Here is a 26,511-nt window from a genome sequence, read left to right on the forward strand (position 1 = left end):
AAGCAAGTAGCCATTTGCCTTGTTTAACACAACTGTTCTGCAACCAAAACCCCTGATGACTAAAACCACAGAATGCTGGGCTGGATTTGACCTGACTAGACAGGAAACACCCAACCCTGCTGCAGAGTGGTGGTGAGTTGAGTAAGCGTTAACGATTTAAATGCTGCAGGCCAGGAGGGAACACGATAGACTGATATGTGACGTCTGCCAGACCCTGAGAACCCAGGGTAGGCCCCGGCTCCATCCCTGAGGGGAGATTCCTGTCCTGAGTTTACGCCTGGACTGCATTAATACGGCTGGCTGTTGAGCTGCCGGAGAACTCCCACCACAAACTCACGCAATGTCTGGGAAGGAAAAGAGGACAAACGGATTCCCTTACACAGCTGTCAACTCAACATAGTCATCAATCCTCAGAGCAAGATAGGGTGGCTGGCATGTCAATTAAAGCCTACAGTGGTGATAGTTTTGACCTGTTGGGGTCAGACGGAAGTCCAAAATACCATCCTTGAGCAGAAAATACACTAAAATGCCATGACTATCACATATAAAGACCATTACCTTAAAATCATAGATGATTTGGTGCGCCATCCATCCACCAGCAGCGAGAATCCCCCAGCAGTACAGTACATTGAGTGCATATTGAGTGTCCTACCTGAGGCTTGCAGTACTCCTCGATCCAGCTGAAGACGCAGGCGGACAGCTCCTGGAAGCTGGCCACAGACACAGACCTGCTGAAGGACTGGAAAAGTGAGTCCATGATGCTCTGAAACACGCTGAACTTGACCTGGTCCGACACCTGCTCCTCCCCCTGCTGAGGGTTGTTCTGGTGGGCCTTCACTATGTGCTCATAGTTCCTACAACACACAGGTGAAACACGTATTATAAACCGGATAGTTTGGGTACCGGATGCTAATTGGCCGAAACAGAATTCCAGCCGTGTGTATATCAGACAATATACCATGGGTTTGACACAATACATATTTCTTGCTATATTCATGTTGTTAACCGGTTTATAATAGCAATAAGGCACCTTGGTGGTTTATGGTATACAGCCAATACAGTGCTTTCAGAAAGTTATGATACGCCTTGACTTTTGTTATATTACAGCCTGAATTTAAAATAGATTCAATTGAGATTATATATATATTTTTTTTTACAAACAAATTAAAAATTACAAGCTGAAATGTCTTGAGTCATTAAGTATTCAACCCATTTGTTATGGCAAGCCGAAATAAGTTCAGGAGTAAAAATGATTAACAACCAATTAGACAGTGCAAATATTGTACAATCCAGGTGTGCAAAGCTCTTTAGCGACTTACTCAGAAAGACTCAAAAATGGGATTCTAATGTATTGTCTTAGGGGTGTGAATACTTACGTAAATTAGACATGTCTGTATTTCATTTTCAATAAATTTGCTAAACTTTCTACAAAAATGTTTTCACTTTGTTATTATAGGGTACTATGTGTAGATGGGTGAAAAAATAATATACACACACAGTACTTGTCAAAAGTTGACACACCTACTCCTTCCAGGGTTTTTATTTTGATTATTTTCTACATTGTAGAATAATAGTGAAGACATCAAAACTATGAAATAACACAGAATCATGTAGTAACCAAAAAAAAGTGTTAAACAAATCAAAATATATTTTATATTTGAGATTCTTCAAAGTAGCCACCCTTTGCCTTGACAGCTTTGCACATGCTTGGCATTCTCTCAACCAACTTCATGAGGTAGTCACCTGGAATCCATTTCAATTAAACACATATGCCTTGCTAAAAGTTCATTTGTGGAATTTCTTTCCTTGTTAATGCATTTGAGCCTATCAGTTGTGTTGTGACAAGGTATGCGTGGTATACAGAAGATAGCCCTATCTGGTAAAAGATTAGCCAATAAATGCTTCAGAGTTCAAGTAACAGACACATCAACTGTTCAGAGGAGACTGCGTGAATCAGGCCTTCATGGTTGAATTGCTGCAAAGAAACCACTGCTAAAGGACACCAATAAGAAGAGACTTGCTTGGGCCAAGAAACACGAGCAATGGACATTAGACTGGTGGAAATCTGTCCTTTGGTCTGATGAGTCCAAATTTGAGATTTTTGGTTTGTGAGACACAGAGTAGGTGAATGGTTGACCTTCACATGTGTGGTTCCCACCATGAAGCATGGAGGAGGAGGTGTGATGGTGCTTTACTGGTGACACTGATTTATTTAGAATTCAAGGCACACTTAACCAGCATGGTTACCACAGCATTCTGCAGCGATACGCCATCCCATCTGGTTTGGGCTGAGTAGGACTATCATTTGTTTTTCAACAGGACAATGACCCAACACACCTCCAGGCTGTGTAAGGGCTATTTGACCAGGAAGGAGAGTGATGGAGTGCTGCAACAGATGACCTGGCCTCCACAATCCCCCGACCTCAACCCAATTGAGATGGTTTGGGATGAGTTGGACCGCAGAGTGAAGGAAAAGCAGCCAACAAGTGCTCAGCATATGGCTACTTTGAAGAATCTAAAATATATTTAGATTTGTTTAACATTTTGTTGGTTACTACATGATCCCATGTGTTATCGCATAGTTTTGATGTCTTCACTATTATTCTACAATGTAGAAAATGTAGGTGTGTCCAAACTTAACTGGTACTGTATAATTAATCCATTTTGAATTCAGGTTCTAACACAACAAAATGTGGAATAATTCAAGGAGTACTAATACTTCCTGAAGACACTGTATACCACCGCTAAGGGCTGCATCCAGGCACTGTGCCACACCTCCTCAGGCCTTATTGAAGTAACCTGTTCGACTACATCTGATCATTTCTAACCAGGTTTCCATCCAACCTTTTAATGAGCGTAATGTACAGGTTGAGGAAAAAATAAGTCACGACAGGCTTGATTGAAACAGAAAATGTGTCGGTAAACTTTCCAAAATGCAGACAAAACCAAATACGCTAGACAAAGTGGAATCTTGTGTCTAAAATGTATTATGCGGGAAATGTCAGTGGAAAAGCTTTTAATGAGCAAATATTAATATAATATCCATCATATCGAAGTAAACTTGGAGTCACGCGATGACGTGTGGTCGTCCCACTATAACGCACTGGGAAAGCATGCCGTTTATTAGGCTACAGATCAAATAAGTTCTGAACTTCACAGGGTGGTGAAAGTGCAAGTCGATGAGCTTGATGCTCCTTTCCAATCAATATCGAGCTGCCGTTTGACAAAGCTGCCATGTGGCCTAAACCCTCCCTGTATCTGTGAGCTGTTGGCGAGAGCGCACTGCCAATACCAGAGTGGGAACTCACTAAACCATTTTTTTGTTGAGAAACCCATCAGTAGAGTTGAAAACGCGATGTAAACCCATTTAACTTTTTTTTTTTTTTTTTTTCAGTTCATCGGAATTTTACCTCAAAAAGGTATTTTTATGTGCACTACGTCATCACGCACAGCCTTTTATCTGCAACAAGTTAACTTGCCGGAAAAACATCAGTGCCGGAAAATGTGCATAGTTTATTCGCATGAAATGGATGGAAACCTAGCTACTGACAATAGTGTTAATATCATCATATTTACACACCTATGATAGCGTCGTATTGGTAGTACATGTTTAAGGCTCTACAGAGCAACCATTTTACTCGCATATGCTCCTAAAAAAGTTTTTGCTGTGCGACCTGGAATTTTAATTTAGGAGCACCAGTACACCTAGAAAATGCTGGATTCAAGCTTTAAAACCTCATTTCTAATTGCGCGTCTAAATTTCTTTGTGCGCGCTTACATTTCTCAACTTAGGCGTACGTGTGCGCCTTGTGAAAAAAGGTCAGCGTAGAACCCTGATGCTGTCAAATAGCATAAATGACTGCACAATTCAAAACGAGGCTTCTGTGCCTCTTCAGGAAAATAAATGATTAGATGGCAGCTCAATCAATTCAGATGTTCCTGTATGAGGGGTCTCCCTCCACAGTATACGCTGAGGGTCACATCCCAATTGTTGTTTGGGTAAAACCAACCCCGTTGACTGTTTTCCTGGACTTATCTCTGCTGGAGCAGAGTGTGGGCTGAAGCATTTCCCTCTTCAATAATGCCCGTCTGTCAGGGCTGACCTGATACAGCCTATGCAATCCACCATGGACACGCGTGCATGAGTTATTAGGTAAATTAAACATATCCTTGAAGGGTCGCTTAACCTATATTATAGATATTTAATCTAACACAGCTAATATCTTTAATGGTTTCACCCCGCAGCTCTCCCCTCTCTGCTTTCACACTTTACTGTATCACACTGTAGTAACAGATTTTTGGCCTGCGACTAACGTTTTCATGATTTTCAGTGCCATCACTTCCTTCCTCAGCATAGACATGTCCTCCTCCTGCTTCTTCTTCTCCTTGTGCAGAAACTGGATGTAGTCGATAGCTGCAGCAGGAGACACAAAAACAACCAGTCAGGGATTTCTGGACTTAAAGCATTTCAATCAGGGAGGAAAATTCCAGCTTAGGGTGGGATCCTTTATAGTATGTTGACATTATAAAAAGGCTGGTCGGAATGCCAATTTGCAGTCCTAAAATGTACATTTCTGGTTGAGAAGTACAATGGTCTAAATAGAATACTGTACTTTTCTGCAGCACTGTGGCCTTGCTGATCTTCTGTGTCCCCACGGCAAACTCAGACTGCTGCTGGCAGGTGGGCACTATGGACTGGAGATCATCATAACCTTTCTGTGGAGTCAAACATACACGACAAACAGATTTTAGAATTGACAAAAGTATTACATTTGGCCACCTAAGAAAACTCTTAATTTATTGGACGAGATCAGTCTCACCCTCCCAATCCTTTGTATTTTTCAACCTTCTCACAACTACCCTCCTCCCCATGATCTACACTCCTGTTGTTGCGCTCCCCATCGGAGGCCAAACCTTGATAGCATCCCGTCGTTTCTGCTCAGCCTGTGTGTGTGCCTGTCTCCGCCGGTCTTTGTAGGACTCCTTGTATGTGGTCTCATGCCTGTAGTCACTGTCTTCATCATCTACAGTGAGGAGAGGAAGAGCAGGTGTTTCAGTCTACCTCCCTAGGTCTCAAGGCTGACATCAAGCTAAAATAAAGCACTGGACAATGAGAGCGCAGGACAACGCCCAACCGAACTAGGTCACTTGGAAATGCAATAGAGGAAAAAAAACAAGAAAGAATAGAGTGGAAGTGAGAGTGGGGTAGGGAGTAAGACAACGAATAAAATAGTTGTTTCTGAATCAGGACACAAAATAGATATACAGCATTGCATCACATACACAAACCGTTTAGGCATACAGTACACACACCACGTCGCAGATTAAAAATACTCCCTAACACATGTTGTCTAAACATAAAATGACAAACACCACAGTACCTGTATTTGGTACTGATGAGGCACTTGTGGACCCAATGCTGTTAGCCCTGGAGACCACAGTACCCTTCCTTGCATTCTCAGTAAACAAACCTTAATGGAGAACATGAAGAGCTCAGACATCATTCAATTACTAATCAACAGTTGCCCACAGGACTGGTAGCCTGCTAGCTATAGATTGTCTGTTTTGGTAAAACAACAATTAGGACTAAGGATACTACTCACTGGGGTCAAATCCGTTGTCACTGAAAGCCCCGTCGTTCTGTTCAGCCATGGCAGGTGTTGACAGGAGAGAATAAAACGGTGGACAAGGAGGTGAGAACAGGTTCTTTCCCGTCTCACTCAATGGGCAGATTCAATGATGCTGAGCCGCAGGGCACCGGTGACATGCACGGGTAAAAGCAGTGAGGGAGGAGCTCCCTTCTCAGATGGAACAGTAATCTGTGCTGCTTGGTCATGTCAACAAGGCAGCATGGTGCGTCATCCAGAAACATACAATCTCTTTTCTATAAAATATGTCCAAATATGTTTTACATTTTCAAACAAGTTTTCAATGGGAAGGCAGATGAAATGTTATCAAAAGCGATCACTTTTGCATGTGGAAACAGAATCCTCTACTTTTCAGCCGACTTCTGCCGCATTCACGTGCTAGTCTGAATTAGGAAACTCAAATGTCAGACTTGCTAACTGGTTTAAGTTATAAACGTGTTTCGACAAGTTTCGACTAGAATGTGAACGCGGCACTAGTCAGCTGAAAGGCAGAGGATTCTAGACTTCACCGTGGACTTTGCACAGGGCACCGGTTCCAAAACGAATTCAATCAACTTTCACTTTAAATCGAATCCCCAAACACAGCAATATGAATAAACAAACTCCACTGCCAGTAGTCCTGGGGTGTAATCATTTGTCCAAACAGTTATGTTCTGCAACTAAAACGAGTTTCTATTGGTCAAACACAGGTATTCCCGTTTCGTTTGCTTCTGTTTAAGGAACAAAATCAGCGGAATGAATACACCACTGATTTGATTAATGTAGGCAGAATGTTTAAAAGTCTACAAGTATTTGGTTTTGAATATACTTAAGTATCAAAAGTAAACAAACTAACAAGCAAACTTATATTAAGCAAACTAGACCACACCATTTTCTTTACTGATAGCCAGGACCAAACGCAAACACTCAGATATCTTTACAAATGAGGCATGTTTAGTGAGTCCGCCAGATCGAAGGCAATAGGGATAAACAGGGATGTTCTCTTGATACGTGTGTTCATTTGACAATTGTTATGTTCTGCTAAGCATTCAAAATGTTACTTGTACTTTTGGGTGTCAGGCAAAATGTATGGAGTAAAAAGTACATTATTTTCTTTAGGAATGTAGTGAAGTAAAAGTTGTCAAAAATATAAATATTAAAGTCAAGTACAGATACCCCCCAAAACTACTTAAGTAGTCCTTTAAAGTATTTGTACACCACTGCTAGGTGGCAGCTAGCTACTAGTAGCCCCCACGTTCCTATGCGGTCAGAGCAGACAAGGCTGAAATATGGCAAGTATTTTTGGCAAAAACATGTACACAACCTCGGCAAACATGCGTTGCGTACAAGTACATCGTGACGTGGGCGCAATCTGAACACACCAACATCGTTTTGTAAAGTTGATTTATTAACTTACCTGTGGATATATAATGACTTTAACATTTGCAGAATTAAACACTGTCCACCCAGACGGTGAATTTGCAAATCACCCGTCTGGTCCACTAGGACTAGGCTACAAGTTGCCCAGCTAGCCAGTAGATGACCGTCACAGAACCGTAACGAAAGGGGAAGAAGCTTGAAAGGAGTCATAAACAAAAGCGCTAGCTAACACGCCAATTGTAGCAAATTAACTCCAAATTACAAACACTATTCTTGCTACGAATATGACAGTGTCATACACCGCTTATTTGTCCTCACATCTCATATATTTGTCTAAACTAGCAAGCTTACTTTGTTCCAGTGATCCTCCGGCGATGCTGTAGGATCCGTCATCTTGGAATCAGCAGCTGTTCGAGAGCGTCATGCGGTGGAAAAACAATTTAGAGAAAGGGAACTACGCCCTCTGCTGGTTCACACAGTATGACATACGGCCTCAAATAAGTGAAAGAAAGTGAGCATGTTTATAGGCCGTAGGGATCTATTGCCACGTTCAAAACAACGGGAAACTCGGTCAAATCATGACGTCAGTGATCTACAGGTCGGACAGTCGGATATATAGAAAGAGGCCCGAGTTCCCAAGTTGGAATTCCGTATTGGATGACCGTTCAAATCGTTTTTTTCCCACTCGGAGCTCGTTTTTTTACTCAGAGTGTTTTGACCGTACTCAAATCGGAAGTCGGAGATTTCCGAGTTCCCCGTTTTTTTTAACGCTGCATATGGCTGCGTTTACACAGGCAGCACATTTCTGATATTGCTTTCACTAATTGGACCAATCAGATCAGCTCTGAAAAAGATCTGATGTGATGAAGATCTGATGTAATTGGCCAAAAGATCAGAATTGGGCTGCCTGTCTGAATGCAGTCATAGGCTCCTCATATCTGGAAGTAGGCCTGCTGCTGTTTTTTTTTTTTTTACCAGTAACTGATTTTGCTCTGCAACACTGGTGAGTGGCCAGTCAGTGACATTAGTCAATCTGGTAGAAAGTGTCCACTAAGACCTTGTTGATGTTCTGATTGTCAGCAATTGATTCACCACCACATGGTAACAGCATGGGCAATTTTGCCTTGACTTCACTAGGGGTAGCAAGGTGAATAGCTGACACAGGGTAGCGCTCTTGGAATGTTATTTGAGGGTACACTGGGTAAAACGCAACTGCACTCACATTTCCACAAGCTATATTCTGGCGGTGGTTTCCTAACGATGGAAAGTCAAGAAAGTAATGATAAAAACACCTTACTTAATCCACCCTCTACCATTTGGCCTGCACCGACCATCCACAAGGCTTCATAGCTCATATGACTATGGGCCCAATACCCCTACTTAGTCTTCCGTTATCCCTTCTTTTTTCCACCGACTCCACTTTACTCTCTTGTCCATCTTCTCCAACCACGCCCTCTCTGCTTCTCACACCCTCAGTCTCCTCTCTCCACCCTACTCCACCCCCTTGTAGTTTTGTTTCTCTCACACACAGCAGGAAGTTACTCTTCTGCTTTTTCTGGTTATGCGGTTTCTGCCTCTGCTGCAACGACTGCGTCAAACTCCCCTCTCCTTCCTGTAACACCCGTGCCCTGCCTGTCTGTGCTGAGCTCATTGTAGGAACTATGAACAGTTAAATAGTAAAAACAACATCTCGCTTCAACAGGCACCACTTCTCAGGTTTCAAGTTGGTGCGATTTTTTTTCTTCTCATAGTAACACCTGTTATCCAGCAGAGAGTGAGGACAGTGGAAGAGATACGGGATTAGAAGGAAATATGTTGCTCCATCAAACATCCTCACCTCAGGACCAAGACAATTGCAGTAGGCCAGTGGTTGTTCCATCCACCTGCCTAATTTCTCGGAGACGTTGAAGGGCCAAGGACTCCAAGACCTGTTTTTATTCACCTTCTCTCTTTTTTTTGGAACTTCATTGTACTGCCCTACATTGGAACTAACTAGCTACTTTTTTCAGTGTGGACAGGTTTGCAGACATCTGAGTTGGAGTCTGTTTAGGAGTTAGGACTACTAGCACTTCCAGTTAAAAGACAGTGTTTTTTACCTTTCCCCTGGATTACCTGGTCAGGTTGGTGATGGGGAATGCGGCGGGGGGAATAGAGCAGGCAGATGGCAGGGAGGCCAAGCACTCTGTGGGGTCAGGAACGGGCCTGAGTGACCCCACCCCGACCCTGCAGAAGAAGCAGTCTGCTCCCCCCAAGCTGCCCGTGCCCCCAGAGGACGAGCTGGAGGAGCGCTTCAGTGTGGTTCTGGTGAGTGGCAGGACACGAGGGGAGAATCATCATGCATATCAACACACAGAAACACAGACACATCACACAGGAATTTAGATGCATCACACACCTACTGTATGTATTGCACTGATATCTAAAGGAACAGGTCAAATCACTCACTCAAATATGCACGGTGCCAGATGTCTGAGAGAAAATACATTAAGCTTCACATTTTAATTATTCTGTCAAGGTAATTCCTGTTCCTGTTGAAAAACAATGCCGTCTCTCTCACTGCAGCCAGTCATGTTAGTAAAGAGAGCTGACATTTTGTTGGCCTCAATCCCATCCAAAAGCTCACATCCTCTTTTAAATATTTTGAAATTGGCCTGTCTGCTCAGCCCGTGGTAAAATGATCTCATAGACCTTCGACTGCAGTCCTCCCTCTTAGATGAACCGGAGACGCCATAAAGGCACAGTGCTGGATTGAGCAATAGATTTTGCATGAGAGAGACCACAAGACTAAGACAGGAAGGCAAATGTTTCTCAAATATTTCAACATGTCATTTCCCATCAGTTAACACCTATGGAGGACAACATAACGCTATCAATCCAATACTAGAAGCATGGCTGCTTTTACAAAAGAAGCAGGACATCTCAGGGGAACAAGGCCTAATCTGTAGAAACTATTAGTCAGTCATGAGTAGCGCAAGCAGTTTGAATCACACATTTAGATAAACCTCTGGTAAATGTGATGCTAAACATATTCGGCACTAGATACGGAGACACACGAAAGACGTGTCATCACGGCAGTAAAACTATCTTTCCATGCGTACACCTTCTTTTACTTTTATGTCTGAAAGACAGAGGAAGTCAGGTCATGCTCTGAAAGAGCAGGCCGGTAGAGAGGATAGTGGGCAGGAAATGGCTTAGGCTAAATAAGTGTCTGTACCACACACATATTAGCTAATAGTTATCACACTGCACAGACAGCCTACATGCATCAAAGGTAAATGCTACCTTCTCTAGTCTAGATTTTAAACGGACCTAATACGCCACTTATAGCACTCACACAAGCAGATATGTTTAGGTATGTGGCAATGTGTGAGAGGAGATATTAGGTCTAAGTAATCATGTTTATTTTTTGAGAGGAATTTCCAGGCTCAGGGTGACAGTAAGAATGGAACAACCTGTTGCAACTGAGAACAGGACTTCCCCTCGGGTTCTAAATAGAGCCCCACAGCGGAAGTGTCATAATACCCATAAAACCTAGCGGTCAAACAGCAAAATGGTTCCAATCATTTTCCCATCATTCATTTTTCTCATAGGGAATTTTAGAAACACTTAAAATAAGGGCTGTGTTTTGTGTAGGCTTACCCTGGCGTGACGTTTTGATATCTCTCTCGGACAAGGTGACTTTTATCAATATATTCGGCTCTATTTAAGCTCAGATTAGAAAATGCTAATTAGCATCAAAGTAGACATCATGCAAGACTACAAATCCATGCAAGCTCCTGCATGTCATCTCTAGCTGACACCTTTGCTAACGGGTATTGTGTCAATTTAAAACTTGCACAAGACCATTCACATAATTATCAATTTAAAGAAATGGAGCCAATTTATTAATTTTAAAATGTAGCTAACGTTAGATAGTTAATCCAGAGATTCTTACCTTTGCCTTGATTTGGTGGTCTCGTCCAGATCATCATGGCATTTGTAGTTCTGTATGATAGCCCAATTAGCAGCTAATTAGCATTAAAAGTAAATAATTGGGGGGGGGGATAAATGCAGGCAAATGTATTGATTAAAGTCACCTTGTCCTGGAAAGATTTACATGGTTATCAAAATGTCACAGCAGGGTAAACCTACACGAAACACAGCCCTTATTTTAAGTGTTTCTAAAATCCCCAATGGGAAAAATGTATGTTAGAAAAACGATTGGAACCATTTCCTTGTTTGACTGATAGGTTTTATGGGTATTATGACTGATACTTGTTTTTATTTACTTTTGCACACCAGTATTTCTACTTGCAAAATGACCCGTATCTCAATTTAGAGACCCTATACGGGTACCACAGTATTTTTTTATTTAACCTTTATTTAACCAGGTAGGCCAGTTGAGAACAAGTTCTCATTTACAACTGCGACCTGGCCAAGATAAAGCAAAGCAGTGCGACACAAACAACAACACAGAGTTAAACATGGAATAAACAAACGTACAGTCAATAACACATTAGAAAAAGTCTATATACAGTGTGTGCAAATGGCGTGAGGAGGTAAGGCAATAAATAGGCCATAGAGGCGAAATAATTACAATTTAGCATTAAGATTGGAGTGATAGATGTGCAGATGATGATGATGATGGTGATGTGCAAGTAGAGATACTGAGGTGCAAAAGAGCAAGAGGGTAGGTAATAGTATGGGGATGAGGTAGTTGGGTGTGCTATTTACAGATTGGCTGTGTACAGGTACAGTGATCGGTAAGCTGCTCTGACAGCTGATAACATAAGGAATAGATACAATATCCCTTTGAAATAAGGCACATATAGATCTGTTGTTCTGAGGGAGCAAGGAGAAACACATTTTTCCTATTGGAGAGTCAACTGGATTAATTGGGGGTAGGTCAAGAAGGTGTGGTCTGGTTCCACCTCTAAACAACATGAGAGTTCCAGATGGAATAGCAACAAAGACTATGGCGAACTCTCTAGGTGTTACAGGGATATTGTAACGAGATAAAAATTCCTCTTAATTGAGTAACGATCCTTCTGCATTAAAAAGTGGCCAAACCAGCAGGATATGATTATTAAACCAGTTCTTAAAAAATAAATACTTGTTTCTATACAAAATATCCCTATTGTTCCAAATGAAATACCTATGCAGGAAAAAAATATGTTTATATATTAACAACCACGCTAAGAATACTAATTTTGTAGGAATCTTATCAATGTTATAGTTACAAAGTAACATAAAATTGAAGCCACCAAAACGGGTGAAGATATAATGAGGGATGAAATTCCTTAAGAATTCTTTAAGAAATGTTTAGCCCAATTTATCAGTATTATTCAAAGTAGGAAAATCTAAAAACTTGACACCACCATATTCATGTGTTCATAACGACAGATATCCTAATATAATGTGTATGATTTTTCCAGACGGAGTTGAAAAGCATCTGGTCAACCGCTTTACCTATTTTGTTGTCAAGATATAGGGACTGGGCTGCATAAGTAAGTCTGGAGATACCGTCAGCTTTAGAAAGCAATACTCGACCTTTCAAGGATAAATCCCTCTGCAACCAATGGTTCAACTTTTAATTTTTTTTTCCATAATAGGTATGAAATTGAATAAGCATCTTTCCTGTTGATCCTTAGATAATGGTAATCCCAAGGTATGTTACTTCTTCCTTGACTGGAATATTGCATATAGAGGGTAAAACACGGTCTTTAACAGCAAACAATTGACACTTATTAAGGTTTAGGCAAAGACCGGATGCTTTGGTAAAAATATTTATCACATTGAATGCTCTAGGAATCTGGTCAGCATCTTTCAAAAAAGGGTGGTGTCATCTGCAAGTTGACTGATGATAATATCTCCGTCGGCAATAGAGATCCCCTTTATGTCGCTGGATTTAACAAAAGTTGTAAGAAGTTGGGTTGCAAGCGGTTAGTGAACATTTCTCCTTTGCCAAGATAATCCATCCACCTGACAGATGTGGCATCTCAAGAAGCTGATTAAACAGCATGGTCATTACACAGGTGTGTAATGTGCTGGGGACAACAAAAGGCCACTCTAAAATGTGCAGTTTTGTCACACAACAATGCCACATGTTTTGAGGGAGAGTGCAATTGGCATGCTGACTGCAGGAATGTCCAACAGAGCTGTTGCCAGAGAATTGAACGTTCATTTCTCTACCATAAGCTGCCTCCAACGTCGTTTTACAGAATTTGGCAGTACATCCAACCGGCCTCAAATGGAACGACACATACTCAAAAATGTAGGTGTGTGTGTGCGCATGCGTTCATGTCTACAAACCATGCGCACATAAGAGTATATGTCTTTCTGAGTGGGTATGTGTGGGTATGAGTAACCTCATGTGTATGTACAGCGCATATTCACATACACATGGTCTACATTTGGTTTTCTGTTGCTTGTCTTTCAAAATCCACCATCGGTCCCTCCCATACTGTACCCCACCCAAACCCTATAGCTATGTCCCCAGCAAAGCCCACACTAACTGGGGCGCACATGTCAAACCTCAAGTGTTTGTTAACGTGTTAAGAGGAAGCCACAAACTGTTGCTTGAGAACATTCAATTCTGCATATCTAACCACAGTCCACACCCTTTCTTAGTAGGCCCAAGACTGCCTCGACTAAAACATCGCTCGTCTTAGATGCCTTAAATAAACAACTTTCATTAGCGGTTAGTTTGGCCGGCAACATCTATGGGGTTATTGTGTGTGACGTGTCACATGAGAATGATGCTTAAAAAAATCTATTGTATTTTCCCATGTTAATCAATAGGCATGACAGAGTTGAATCAGCTTCTCGTGATACAAACACACCATATTTTCTCGTAGAAAGGGCCAGGTGGCTCACTTGTCAAAGAGACGAGTAACTGTTGAATCAATCAGGTTAAATCCACCTGCAACTCACTCAAACAGATCATGGCTAAACGACTACTGTATAGGCCCGCTACGTTCAATGATGAATGGAGGAGCATTATCCGTATGTGTTTGAAAATGCTCATGACTAGACGTGATACATGCTCACAGAGGGTTTCCATTAGTTACCAGCAATACATGTAAACAGTGAGTCATCTCCGTCGTGTAGGATGATGATAGCGTTCACTAATACCTCTGGTGAGGACATCTGTGGTTTCTGATCACATTTGAACAGCATGGCATGAACAGGAAGCGTTATGACAATGTGCACAAGAACGTTGGCTGGTTGGTATTGAAGAAAGAAATGATTTAAAAAAAAAAAGATGATATTATGTAAGATGATATTATTATGCAGGCACTGCTTAATTGAAGTCTATTGAGTAACATGCCATTGTAGACCGCTCAGAGTTCATTTAAATACAAGATCCCCAAAGGCCCCAGTTGTAATCACAGGAACAGTTTCATGTCATTATTGAAGTAGGTTTTTGAAGTGCACCTTATTCTGTTCTCAGAGCTATATGAACTTGCCTCCAGACAAGCTGAAGCTGTTGAGTCAGTATGACAATGACAAGAAGTGGGAGCTGATCTGTGATCAGGTAAGAGCATTACGTCTTGTTGGGCGCCTTATATGGGGTGATTGGTTCATGCACTAGTACACAGTTCTACATGATTGGGTAACGCTTTATTTCAACGGTCTGTAATGAACCATTTATTAATCATTACTCCCACATTTATAAGCCATTTACTAATCATAAGTAAAGTATTTTTGCAGTCCCTAATCTAAAGAGAGCACTATTTAACCCTAACCAATACCTAACCCTAACCATAAATGGTGTGCAATATTTTTGTAAATGCCTTATAAATGGTTTATTACCGACCGTTAAAATAAAGAGTAACCCATGATTGTATCTGAGATTAAGTGTTGCTGGTGTCCGGTTGCCAATATGTAATGTAGGTTAGAGTGCAAAAAGGTCATATAGTCTTCTAGCAAAACACTACACCTCTGATGGGTTCCTGTGGTAAGCACGTTTCCCTTCAGCAGGTTGGCATGGTAACAGAGTGGTTTGCGGTGCTCGTTGTGTTTGACTGTGTCATTTGTCTTCTCACTCCCCCTCCTCCTCTCATCCCCTTCTCCTTCCTCCCTCCATTCTGTGTGGTCAGGAGCGGTTCCAGGTGAAGAACCCTCCCTCTACCTATCTGACCAAGATCAAGAGCTTCTATCAGGACCAAGGAGGAGTGACCCGCAGGGTGGGTGTACAGTACCCCCCCCCCCGCTCACGTTCATAGAGCTTCTAGTCATTTTCCCCATCGCCAGGGATTTCAAGAACTAAATATGCGTGTTTTGGAACAATGGGATACCAATATTACATCTACAGTAGTAGTATGTCTTTGCATTTTATGACACTGAGCCAGTAATATAAGTAATATAAGGCCAGTCTCATTAGAACAACTTCTGAACTACTGATATAAAGGTTTGTGCGTTTCCTTCATTCATAGAGCTTCTCTGTGTGGTTTTGGCCTATTTCAGTTCAAGAGGCGGGTCCAGGAGTCCACCCAGGTATTGAGAGAGCTGGAGATCTCCCTCCGCACTAATCATATTGGGTGAGTGACTGGACCAGGATTAGCCTCTGCCGAGTCCCCAACAACCAGATGTTCCGGGTTTTCAAGGGAAATCGGAAAGAGAGCCTGTGATGCAACTTCCGCTTTTGGACTTTAATAAGGCGACACTCCATCTTAACTCCTCCTCCACATTTACTCGATTGGTTGAACAGTGCAGATGAGAACCTCCCCTGACAGTTTTTTCTTTCTTCTTCTCGTCAAGACCAGTTTCAGGCATTTATTTTACGCCTGCTATGTTAGGTTTGACCAGGACTGGTCCCACAGTTATCCCATCAGTCAGTACGACTGACTCAAGTGTCCTTAAAGTAGTATCGTGTTCTAATTCTCTTTCTCTCTATATAGCTGGGCCCAGGAGTTTCTGAATGAAGAGAACCAGGGTTTGGATGTATTGGTGGATTACCTGTCCTACGCCCAGTGTGACGCTTCGTGAGTATTCCCTTGCAGCATCCCCTTCTGTCTTAACAGAATCCCGTACAATATCAATGAGACATACAGTCCAGTCAAAAGTTTGGACACAACCTACTCATTCAAGGGTTTTTCTTTATTTTTACTATTTTCTACATTGTAGAATAATAGTGAAGAACATCACAACTATGAATAACACTTATGGAATCATGTAGTAACCAAAAAAGTGTTAACAATCAAAATATATTTATATTTTATATTATTCATCACCACCCTTGCCTTGATGACAGCTTGCAGACTCTTGGCATTCTCTCAACCAGATTCACCAGGATGCTTTTCCAATAGTCTTGAAGGAGTACCACATATGCTGAGCACTTGTTGGCTGCTTTTCCTTCACTCTACGGTCCTACTCATCCGAAACCATCTCAATTGGGTTGAGGTTGGCTGATTGTGGATGCCAGGTCATCTGATGCAGCACCATCACTCTCCTTCTTGGTCAAATAGCCCTACACAGCCTGGAGGTTGTGTTAGGTCATTGTCCTGTTGAAAAACAAATGATAGTCCTACTAAGCGCAAACAAAATGGGATGGCGTATTGCTTCAGAATCCTGTGGTAGCCATGCTGGTCAAGTGTGCCTTGAATTCTAAATAAATCACATACAGTGTCACCAGTAAAGCACCCCCACACCATCACACCTCCTCCTCCATGCTTCACGGTGGGACCACACATGCAGAGATCCTCCGTTAACCTACCTCTGCGTCTCACAATAATCTCATATTTGGACTGCAGCCCAAAGGACAATTTCCACCGGTCTAATGTCCATTGCTCGTGTTTCTTGCCCAAGCAAGTCTCTTCTTATTATTGGTGTCCTTAGTAGTGGTTTCTTTGCAGCAATTCGACCATGAAGGCCTGATTCACGCAGTCTCCTCTGAACAGTTGATGTTGAGATGTGTCTGTTACTTGGACTCTGTGAAGCATTTATTTGGGCTGCAATCTGAGGTGCAGTTAACTCGAATAAACTTATCCTCTGCAGCAGAGGTAACTCTGGGTCTTCCTTTCCTGTGGCGGTCCTCGTGAGAGACAGTTTCATCATAGCGCATGATGGTTTTTGCGACTGCACTTGAAGGTACTTTCAAAGTTGTTAATTTTCCGTATTGACTGACTTTCATGTCTTAAAGTAATGCTGGACTGTCATTTATCTTTTGCTTATTTGAGCTGTTCTTGCCATATGGACTTGGTCTTTTACCAAATAGGGCTATCTTCTGTATACCACCCCTACCTTGTCACAACACAACTGATTGGCTCAAATGCATTAAGAAGGAAAGAAAATCCACAAATTAACTTTAAACAAGGCACACCTGTTCATTGAAATGCATTCCAGGTGACTACCTCATGAAGCTGGTTGAGAGAATGCCAAGAGTGTGCAAAGCCGTCATCAAGGCAAAGGGTGTTGAACACTTGTTGGGTTACTACATGTTTCCACATGTGTTATTTCATAGTTTTGATATCTTCACTATTATTCTGCAATGGAGAAAATAGTAACAATTAAGAAAAACCCTTTAATGAGTAGGTGTGTCCAAACGTTTGACTGGTACTGTAGATTTAATGTTTTATTATCTATACGTGACTATATGTTTGTGTATTTGGGAATGTATCTATAGGTTTGACCTGGAGGGTGCTGAGAATGGGGGAACACTGTCAGAGAGAGGGAAGCCAGTGGAGAGGTCCATGGAGGACCTGAATAAGAGTGCAGGAAGCTCCCCTACACACGGCATGACCAGAGCAGCCCGCGCCCTGACCGTACGGTAAGAACCATCAGCCGTTATGAGACCAGAGTCTCACTCAGCAAGCCTTACAGACCACAGGATAAATCTCACCAAAAATAGTCTACTGCAAAGTGGGACCTTCTGACCAGTGACCACCATCTCCTCCATCATATCAATATCTCCTTTGCAGAATAACCTCTCTGGCCCAGAGTAGGAAAACTCAGAAGATCTCTCGATTGGCCAGTCAGAGGGACGACGTCCACGTGTGCATCATGTGTCTGCGTGCCATCATGAACTACCAGGTGTGTGTGTGTTGTGTGGTGTGTGGGCATGACTGTGATATGGAGTGTGTAATTGTGAAATTCCAATGCTGATTATCACTTTTTCAGTCGGGCTTCAACCAAGTTATGACTCACCCACGCTGCGTCAACGAGATCACTCTCAGTCTCAACAACAAGAACCCCAGGTATGAACACCTGTGTGTGTGATGTGTGTGTGCATGCTTGTGCATGTGTGTGTGATGTGTGTGTGCATGCTTGTGCATGTGTGTGTGTGATGCGGTATTATATTCCTGGTCTCTACAGAACCAAAGCCCTGGTGTTGGAGCTGTTGGCTGCTGTGTGTCTTGTGAGGGGCGGTCATGACATCATTCTCGCCGCCTTCGACAACCTCAAGGAGGTGAAGGGATTTACCAAACTTAGCCACGCTATAGCAGACTTTACTTTACCAATATGTACTGTGTCATCTCACCTTAGCCTACTCATTTGTGTGTTCTCAGGACCAAGATTTTTCTCTTCTAAGTAATCTCACGACTGATACGCGCAACACCCTGTCTTAGTCTCACCGAGCACAGTTAGAACTCTAAAACACACACTCACACGAAGACATCATGTTGTGAGTGCGTAACCACTACTCACCAAACTGAAGGGCCCCTTTAAAAAAAAAAAAATTCAACTGATATCGATATAGACTTTCCACATTGGTGACCATCACGACTAATAATAGATTTAATGTCGGATGTGTTAAAAGCAGAAGTGGACGAATTTGATCAGCTTTCTATGAATGCAAACACACACTGTACCAAAACATACACACTCCTGTGGACCTCTGCTGAAGTGCATGACTGTGTTACTGAAACAAGGAACGTCTTTCCCCATGTCCTTTCCCTCAGGTGAGCGGAGAGAAGAACCGCTTCGAGAAACTGATGGAGTACTTTAGCAACGACGATAGCAACATTGACTTCATGGTACGTGGACACAAAAGGGCTTTAAATCTAAAGCGGATGTATTTACATTACTCACAGTGTGGTTCTGAAAGGTTAAAGAGCAAATATGATGATCCCTCTCTTCAGGTGGCCTGCATGCAGTTCATTAACATCGTGGTGCATTCGGTGGAGAATATGAACTTCCGTGTGCACCTGCAATATGAGTTCACTCACCACGGACTGGACCAGTACTTAGAGGTAAACTCTCCATTTATCCTTCTCGTCTCATTGTTGGGAAATGGAACCGTCACAACCGCAAAACCAACTCCTTAAAACTGAAATGGAACCGTCCGGATAACGAGGATCATGTGTGTGTGTGTGTGTGTGTGTCAGTCTCTGAAGCTGACAGAGAGTGAGAAGCTGCAGGTTCAGATCCAGGCCTACCTGGACAACGTGTTTGATGTGGGGGCTCTGCTGGAGGATGCAGAGAACAGGGGCGGGGTGCTGGAGCATGTGGACGAACTGCAGGAGCACAACTCACAGGTCAGTGATACACACTGTACACACACACAGTCTCATTCATTCAAATCACACATCTAAAAAATGCCAGCAATTACTCTATGGTTCTGTCTGTGACCTCCGAATGTTGTGTTGGCGTGTCGTGTCGTGTTGTGTTGTGTCATATGTCGTGTTGTGTTTTTGTAGCTGAGTGCCAGGCTAGAGGAGATTGAGAGCCAATCTGCAGAGAGGATGGCTGAACTGGAGAAACAGCTCCTCCAAGTCACCAAGGAGACAGAGCTGCTCAAGGTCTGCACTGTACAATGAACTGTGGACTGTTTACAATATAGTGTATCAGACAGAAAGGTATGAGTGTGATTGTGTGATAATAACTTTTCCTTGCCTTTGTGTGTGTGTGCGACTGACAGGAGAGCCTGAGGGACTCCTGTTCCCAGGTCAGCTCTCTGCAGCAGAGAGAGAGAGAGAGGGAGATGAGCCAGGAGAGGGAGCGGGACAGAGAGCGTCTAAGCCAGCCCTCCTCTGAGCTGGAACTCAAGGTGCAGGAGCTGCAGGACCGAGGGCTGATCCGCCTGGGACGCACCCCCTCTGGGGCCCTACACCTCCAGGTGGTGCCTGTTACCATCATCGAGTACGCCCCCGCCCCAGCCTCTGAGCCTCTGCTCAGCTCCACTGGTCCCACTGCCCCTGGCCTAGACGTCCCTGATGCCGCTCCCTCATCAGCCATCTCTTCTGTCCCCCCTCCTCCTCCCCCTCCACCTCCTGGGCCTGGTGGACCTGCTCCCCCACCCCCTCCACCTCCTCCTCCTCCTCCCCCGCCGCCTGGCTCCGGTGGCCCACCTCCCCCTCCTCCCGGGGGAGGTCCGCCCCCACCTCCTCCTCCACCCGGCGCTGGACCTCCGCCCCCACCAGGAGGCCCACCTTCTGGAGACAGCCAAGCCGGTAAGGTGACTCTTAACTGCTTTCATTAGAGATGTACAGGTAATTGCCAAAATAAAGGAAACACCAACATAAAGTGTCTTAATAGAGCCAGAACTAGCTTTAATGCACCTTGGTATAGATTCTACAAGTGTCTGGAACTCTATTGGAGGGATGCGACACCATTCTTCCACGAGAAATTCCATCATTTTGTGTTTTGTTGATGTGGTGGAAAATGCTGTCTTAGGAGCCACTTCAGAATCTCCCATAAGTGTCTAATTGGGTTGAGATCTGGGGACTGAAAAGCCATGGCATATGATTTACATTGTTCATCAAACCATTCAGTGACCATTTGTGCCCTGTAGATAGGGGCATTGTCATCATATGGGGGCATAGCCTTGGTAGCCAAAATAATGGCCAAAATAATGGCCTGCCCAGCATTTTTATATATGACCATAAGCATAATAGGAAGTTCATTGCTTAATTCACTCAGGAACCACACCTGTGTGGAAGCACCTGCTTTCAATATACTTTGTATCTTAAGTGTTTCCATTATTCTGGCAGTTACGTGCATATATCAGTGGAGGCTGCCGAGGGGAGGACGGCTCATAATAATGTCTGGAACTGAGCGAATGGAATGGCATCAAACATGTGGAAACCATGTGCTTGATGTATTTGATACCATTCCACCTATTCCGCTCCAGTAGCGATCTACAGCAGAGATTAGGAAATTGAGAGGGGAGATCATGAATATAGAGGAGAGATTAAAGAGATTAGGGTGTGAGAGGTCAAATAGGAGAGAGCTCTATGCTAATCAGATTGTCAGTCAATCTCATGAATTTGTATGCGTCCAATTTGCTGAAGGGGGAAATGAGTGCATTGGCGATTGACAAATGTGATTGATTCTCTCTCCTACTCTCTCTCTTTCTCTCTCTCTCTCTTTCTCTCAGGAGGTAAAAGCAGGAAACCCATCCAGACTAAGTTCCGGATGCCTTTGCTCAACTGGCAGGCACTGAAGCCCAACCAGGTGACTGGCACGGTCTTCCACGAGCTGGACGACGAGCAGGTCTTAGGGGTAAGACCAAACCTCCACACAGATACTAATGCTGACTGAACTATACTCTTCCATTCTCCCTTTTCTCACCTTCCCTCTGACCCCCTTTTTCCACTCTTTCCTCTCCTACCCTCTTCCTCTGACCCTCTTTCTGCTCTCTCTCTCTCTCTCTCTTTATATCTCTTCCTCCTTACCCTCCCTCCTCTCTCTCCCCCTTTCTCTCTCTCCCCTCCTTACCCTCCCTCTCTAACCATCTCTGTGTGTTGTGTCAGGAGCTGAACATGGAGGCGTTTGAGGAGCAGTTTAAGACCAAGGCCCAGGGTCCTCCAGCAGCTCTGTCCACTCTTAAGGTCAAGGTGGCCCAGAAGGCCCCCAGCAAGGTCAACCTGATCGAGGGCAACAAGGCCAAGAACCTGGCCATCACGCTACGCAAGGGAGGCAGGAGCCCCGCAGACATCTGCACAGCTATAGAGACGTATGGAACTATATCTWCTCCTATTCTGTTCCTTTCCTTAGTAAACATATTTCTCWCACTCATTTAATTTCTTTATGCCTTTTTTGTTCTCTTTAATCCCTTCATTCTCTTTCTCCTCATCCYACCTTCCCCTAACACTCTTYTKTTGTCCCTTCCTTACTATCTTACTTSTCTCCCTCCCTCCTCCTTTCCCTCCTTCTCTCCAGGTATGACCAGCAGGCGTTGGGGCTGGACTTCCTGGAGCTGCTGGAGAGGTTTGTCCCGTCAGACTACGAGCTGAAGCTCCTCCAGAACTATGAGAAGGAGGGCCGTCCGCTGGATGATCTGGCAGAGGAGGACCGCTTCATGATGCGCTTTGGGAAGATCCCCCGTCTGGCCCAGCGAATCAGCACCCTCACCTTCATGGGCAACTTCCCCGAGAGCGTCAAACGTCTGCAGCCGGTRAGTCAGTTGCTCAGGACAGACARTGAAATTGTATCTGTACAACAATGACTTTCTTCAGWATCTGAYACKGTAGTCAYTCATAATCTCACCTACAGCAACTGAACGCCATGATCACAGCATCCATGTCCATTAAGTCCTCGGCCAAGCTGAAGAAGATGTTAGAGGTGAGTGGAGGGCATCCCTGTCCGTCACTGCTAACCTCCAATCAGAGAGCCTCTTTAAACAGGCCGGCACTGTCTATGTAACACATTCTGTATCTGGCTCCTCCTCTMCAGATCATCCTAGCCTTTGGGAACTACATGAACAGCAGTAAGAGGGGTGCAGCCTATGGGTTCCGCCTGCAGAGTCTGGACCTGGTGAGTACCCCTCTGCTCGAGGCAAAATTGTTTCCCTTGTTTAATATGAATAGAACCATCACTAAGGTAGAGATTAACTGGCTTGAAATAGTATGGCTTAAACTCTATAGCGATAAATAAGTCGCTATTAGCTAAAGCAAGGTTTTGGACTGTTGAGGGCGCTATGGTATCTTGATAGGCAGGCCAGTCCATCTTTGGGAGATGACTCCATCTGTSCCTCTCYTTGTCTCTGTCCTGTYAGCTGCTGGACACCAAGTCTACAGACCGCTCCCAGACCCTGCTACACTTCATCTCCAGCATCGTCCAGGAGAAATACCCTGAACTCAACAACTTCCACACTGAGCTGCACTTTGTGGACAAGGCTGGCCTAGGTGCGGGAAYGCAATCAACGGTTGCACGCGCACACACACATGTACACACAGCTTGACAAAAATGCAGCCCTTCATAGTGAGAATAACTGACGCCCTGTTTCTCTCCTGTGTTTGTGTGTTTCAGTGTCTCTGGACAGTATTCTTCAGGATATCCGCTCTCTGGAGAGGGGAATGGAAGTGACCAAGAAGGAGTTCCTGGTGCAGGAAGACAACACAGTGCTGAAGGACTTTGTCAAGACAAACAGTGAATTACTGGACTCGTTACTCAAAGACAGCAAAACGGCTCAGGTTGGAATCCCATAACATTTGAACTTAATAGACACATCCAACACACATAATTCCACAGAAGATGTTCAATACATATTTTAGTGTGAGCGTCATCTCTCCTCCTCTTCCTCTCTCACCTCCTCCRCTAGGAGGCGTATGGCTCGGTGGTGGAGTATTTTGGAGAGAACCCCAAGACCACACAACCTTCCATGTTTTTCCCTCTGTTTGTCCGCTTCATGAAGGCCTATAAGGTGAGGTGGTGCCCCCATAATGGGAAAGGATAAGGAAATAGCTCATTATGTTTAACTTGTGCATTTTGTATTTATATGCATGTTTGTTAAAGGGGCAGTGCAGTCAAAAACGTGATTTCCCTGTTTTATATATATTTTCCACACTATGAGGTTTGAATAATACTGTGAAAATTACGATAATGCACTTTTGGTGTAAGAGCTGTTTGGCATGGTCGGGTGGGGGTTTTGGACCACCTGGTAAGTTAATAGACCAATAACAAAGAAAATTTGCCCTCCTCTCTGCCAATTACAGCTAGTTTTCAGGTTACACGTTCCTCCTATTAGGCTCCTCCAGTTAGGGCCCTCTCTCAGACCACGTCTAGACAGCCCAAGCACAATTCTTGCTTGAGAAATAGCATTTAGCTAAGAAGCTATTTTTGTTTATTTTACCATTTGAATTGAAAACAATCACAGCAAGGTACTTAATTGTTGCTCAGAAATGATTTGATATTGAGATTAAACGGCTGTGTTGGACCTCTAATGACCTGTTTTGTGTGTGTGTCCCACACAGCAAGCAGAGAAGGATAATGAACAGAAGAAGAGACTGGAGGCCCAGAGCAGTGAGAACCAAGCAGAGTCTCCCTCCCCTAGAAAGAAAGAGGCTGCAGGACACAAGGTAGGACAATAGACTATAGACCGATGCCCCATACCAACTCAATCCACCACAATCTCTACATTCCATACAGTCAGTTATAAAAGGAGGTGGAGTACTATCGTTTTGTAGCTTCCCTTATGACTGATCGACCAGTGACTAGTCATTCTAGTGTGGTCCATACTACATATGCCAGTGTGTCAGCTTTACCCTTTGACCCCTGCCAGTCTCCCATGATGCCCAAGATGGACCTGATAGCAGAGCTGAAGAAGAGGCAGGTGAAGCCTCAGGTGAAGGATGGGGCCCTGGAGGACATCATTACAGGTATGACAAACCACTACGGCTAGAATACATTATGCACTATAGTTTTATATTGTAGTTTATGATCTATAAAACAGAGTTAAGAACGCGTATAGTCAATGCCATAAACACATTATAAGTGGGCTATAAGGCACTATAAAATACATGAATGCTTTAAATATATGTAAATCATGAAGCGTTACCACACTTTTCACCGGTACATTCGGAGATAGATATCCCTGGCTAAGTTTTAGTGGTTGTGTCTATGTGCTTTGTCCCAGACCTGAGGAACTCACCGTTCAGAGCAACAGATGGACGGAGACCAGCACAGCGTCAAGACACCTGAACAACTCCACTGAGATTACTGTACACACTCAATGTCAAACTGTATGCATACACAGAACACAAATACATACTTGTACTGTACATACACAATACACCTACATTAGTACTGAAGATTATATGGCCTTTTACCTATCAATACACATTTAAACTACAGTATGAATTGACTCTGTAAATAAAACAGAGTTTAAGCTATACGTCATGAGCAAATGTGTAACATACAAATACATTGGTGCGTTTTTATTCATTTAGCTTTTTAAAATAACTTAGAATTTTTGGTTTCCACTCATCTCTTAATGAGTACATTTTTTTTAAATTAAAAAAACAAGTTTCACATTACTGTATCACTCCAAATTCATGACTCAAGTACTTGCTTACCCTAGAGTGGATCCGTGACCTGCCAGGCCGTTAGAAAGTCTATGTGCCCTGTAGTCATATCAGAGTCATATCATGTTCACGTTATGTCTGTACATGAAACATCCTCCTAGTCCCGGGGAAGATGAGCGGCGAGAGCATTCCATACCCAGTTAACGATACTACAATGACCCATCTGAGGGCCGCCGCTGGACCTGTCGCAGAGCCTCCACCTACTGACGTGATACKTTATTGATCCCAAAAGGGAAAGAAGATCAACTTACGGTCTACGATAAAGCGAAACCCGGACTCCGACTGTACAAGAGAGCTGCACTTTATTAGACACACACAACCACAGCAAGTATGTACAAAAGGAAGCAGGTTCAACTGCCGGTCTTCTCACAGAAAGAAAAAAAATTCACATTTCTCACAGAATATCATGGCATCCACACTGATAAATGAGAATGTCCAGTATCAGTAGGTATTTATATTTATATAGATCTATTTTTTTTGTATTGTTCATTATGTCACACTACTCTACAAGTGGGAGATCGTAATTGGTGGGTTTTTCTGGTGAAGGTGCTTTGAAGTGTTCCAGATCGTTCCGGATTGTTGGGAACACTCCTCACTCTCAGCCATCATCACCGTAGCATCACTGATCACAGTAAGRCTGAACATGCCTGTGTCACAGAAAGATCCAAAGTAAAAAGGTCTGGTTCTCTACCGTTGTAAACCTTGAAAGTGGTACACCTCTTTTTCTCTCTCGCTCTGTTTTTTAAGAAAACATGTAGACAACAATTGCACCGTGCGATTGCTTGACAATATTTCATGCATTGTTTTAKAATATACCTTTGTATCCATCATCGTTGAATTAATAAAACATTATTTTGGACATAATATTTTGTTGCACTTTCTAGGAATTACTCCGTCTATTTACATATCGTTTTGTTTAATCTTCTCGATGCCAAGATTTTGGAACATCCACACACTCATGTCAGAACCTCATACAGTACTGTAAACACCACAGAAAGCAGGTCAAATAATACACATATGTCTCTTTCATTTATTAAAAACAGAACCAAACATGTCTCAATAGACAATGATTATGATGATGAAGAAAAAACGAATGCTCCATATCTATCCGTGTTATGTGCTCTTGGTTTGTCATTGAAACCTAAATGACTTATTCAATGCTGAGATCCTTCTCTGTTATTAACTTTGGGCCATACTGATGTAATACTATCCTATCGTACCACCAGTAGAGGGGTATCTAGTATGGGCTATTCATTTTTGTGGGATGCCTTCAGGAG

At 43.2% G+C, this 26,511-nt stretch overlaps 2 protein-coding genes across 2 annotated transcripts; one reads left to right on the forward strand and one right to left on the reverse strand.

Annotated features, from left to right (window-relative positions):
- Positions 1-9,612, reverse strand: LOC112072222 (max-like protein X). Its single transcript, XM_024139635.2, has 10 exons — positions 9,453-9,612; positions 9,104-9,308; positions 7,359-7,414; positions 5,604-5,640; positions 5,382-5,471; positions 4,915-5,024; positions 4,614-4,716; positions 4,315-4,414; positions 653-854; positions 1-344 (listed from the first exon to the last, which is right to left on the reverse strand). Exons 3-10 carry the CDS (start codon positions 7,398-7,400, stop codon positions 288-290), a joined length of 741 nt encoding a protein of 246 aa, XP_023995403.1. The 5' UTR covers positions 7,401-7,414; positions 9,104-9,308; positions 9,453-9,612; the 3' UTR covers positions 1-287.
- fmnl1a (formin-like 1a) lies at positions 9,135-25,186 on the forward strand. Its single transcript, XM_024139634.2, has 25 exons — positions 9,135-9,311; positions 14,440-14,523; positions 15,089-15,175; positions 15,456-15,529; positions 15,890-15,973; positions 17,614-17,757; positions 17,909-18,020; positions 18,108-18,184; positions 18,303-18,396; positions 18,890-18,964; positions 19,070-19,180; positions 19,316-19,465; positions 19,628-19,729; positions 19,849-20,380; positions 21,307-21,431; positions 21,683-21,885; positions 22,092-22,326; positions 22,425-22,493; positions 22,605-22,685; positions 22,927-23,056; positions 23,181-23,344; positions 23,473-23,574; positions 24,125-24,229; positions 24,433-24,529; positions 24,787-25,186. Exons 1-25 carry the CDS (start codon positions 9,135-9,137, stop codon positions 24,849-24,851), a joined length of 3,279 nt encoding a protein of 1,092 aa, XP_023995402.1. The 3' UTR covers positions 24,852-25,186.
- The last annotated feature ends 1,325 nt before the right edge of the window (positions 25,187-26,511 follow it).

This window comes from Salvelinus sp. IW2-2015, unplaced genomic scaffold, assembly GCF_002910315.2.
Source record: "Salvelinus sp. IW2-2015 unplaced genomic scaffold, ASM291031v2 Un_scaffold1858, whole genome shotgun sequence".
NCBI lineage: Eukaryota > Metazoa > Chordata > Actinopteri > Salmoniformes > Salmonidae > Salvelinus > Salvelinus sp. IW2-2015.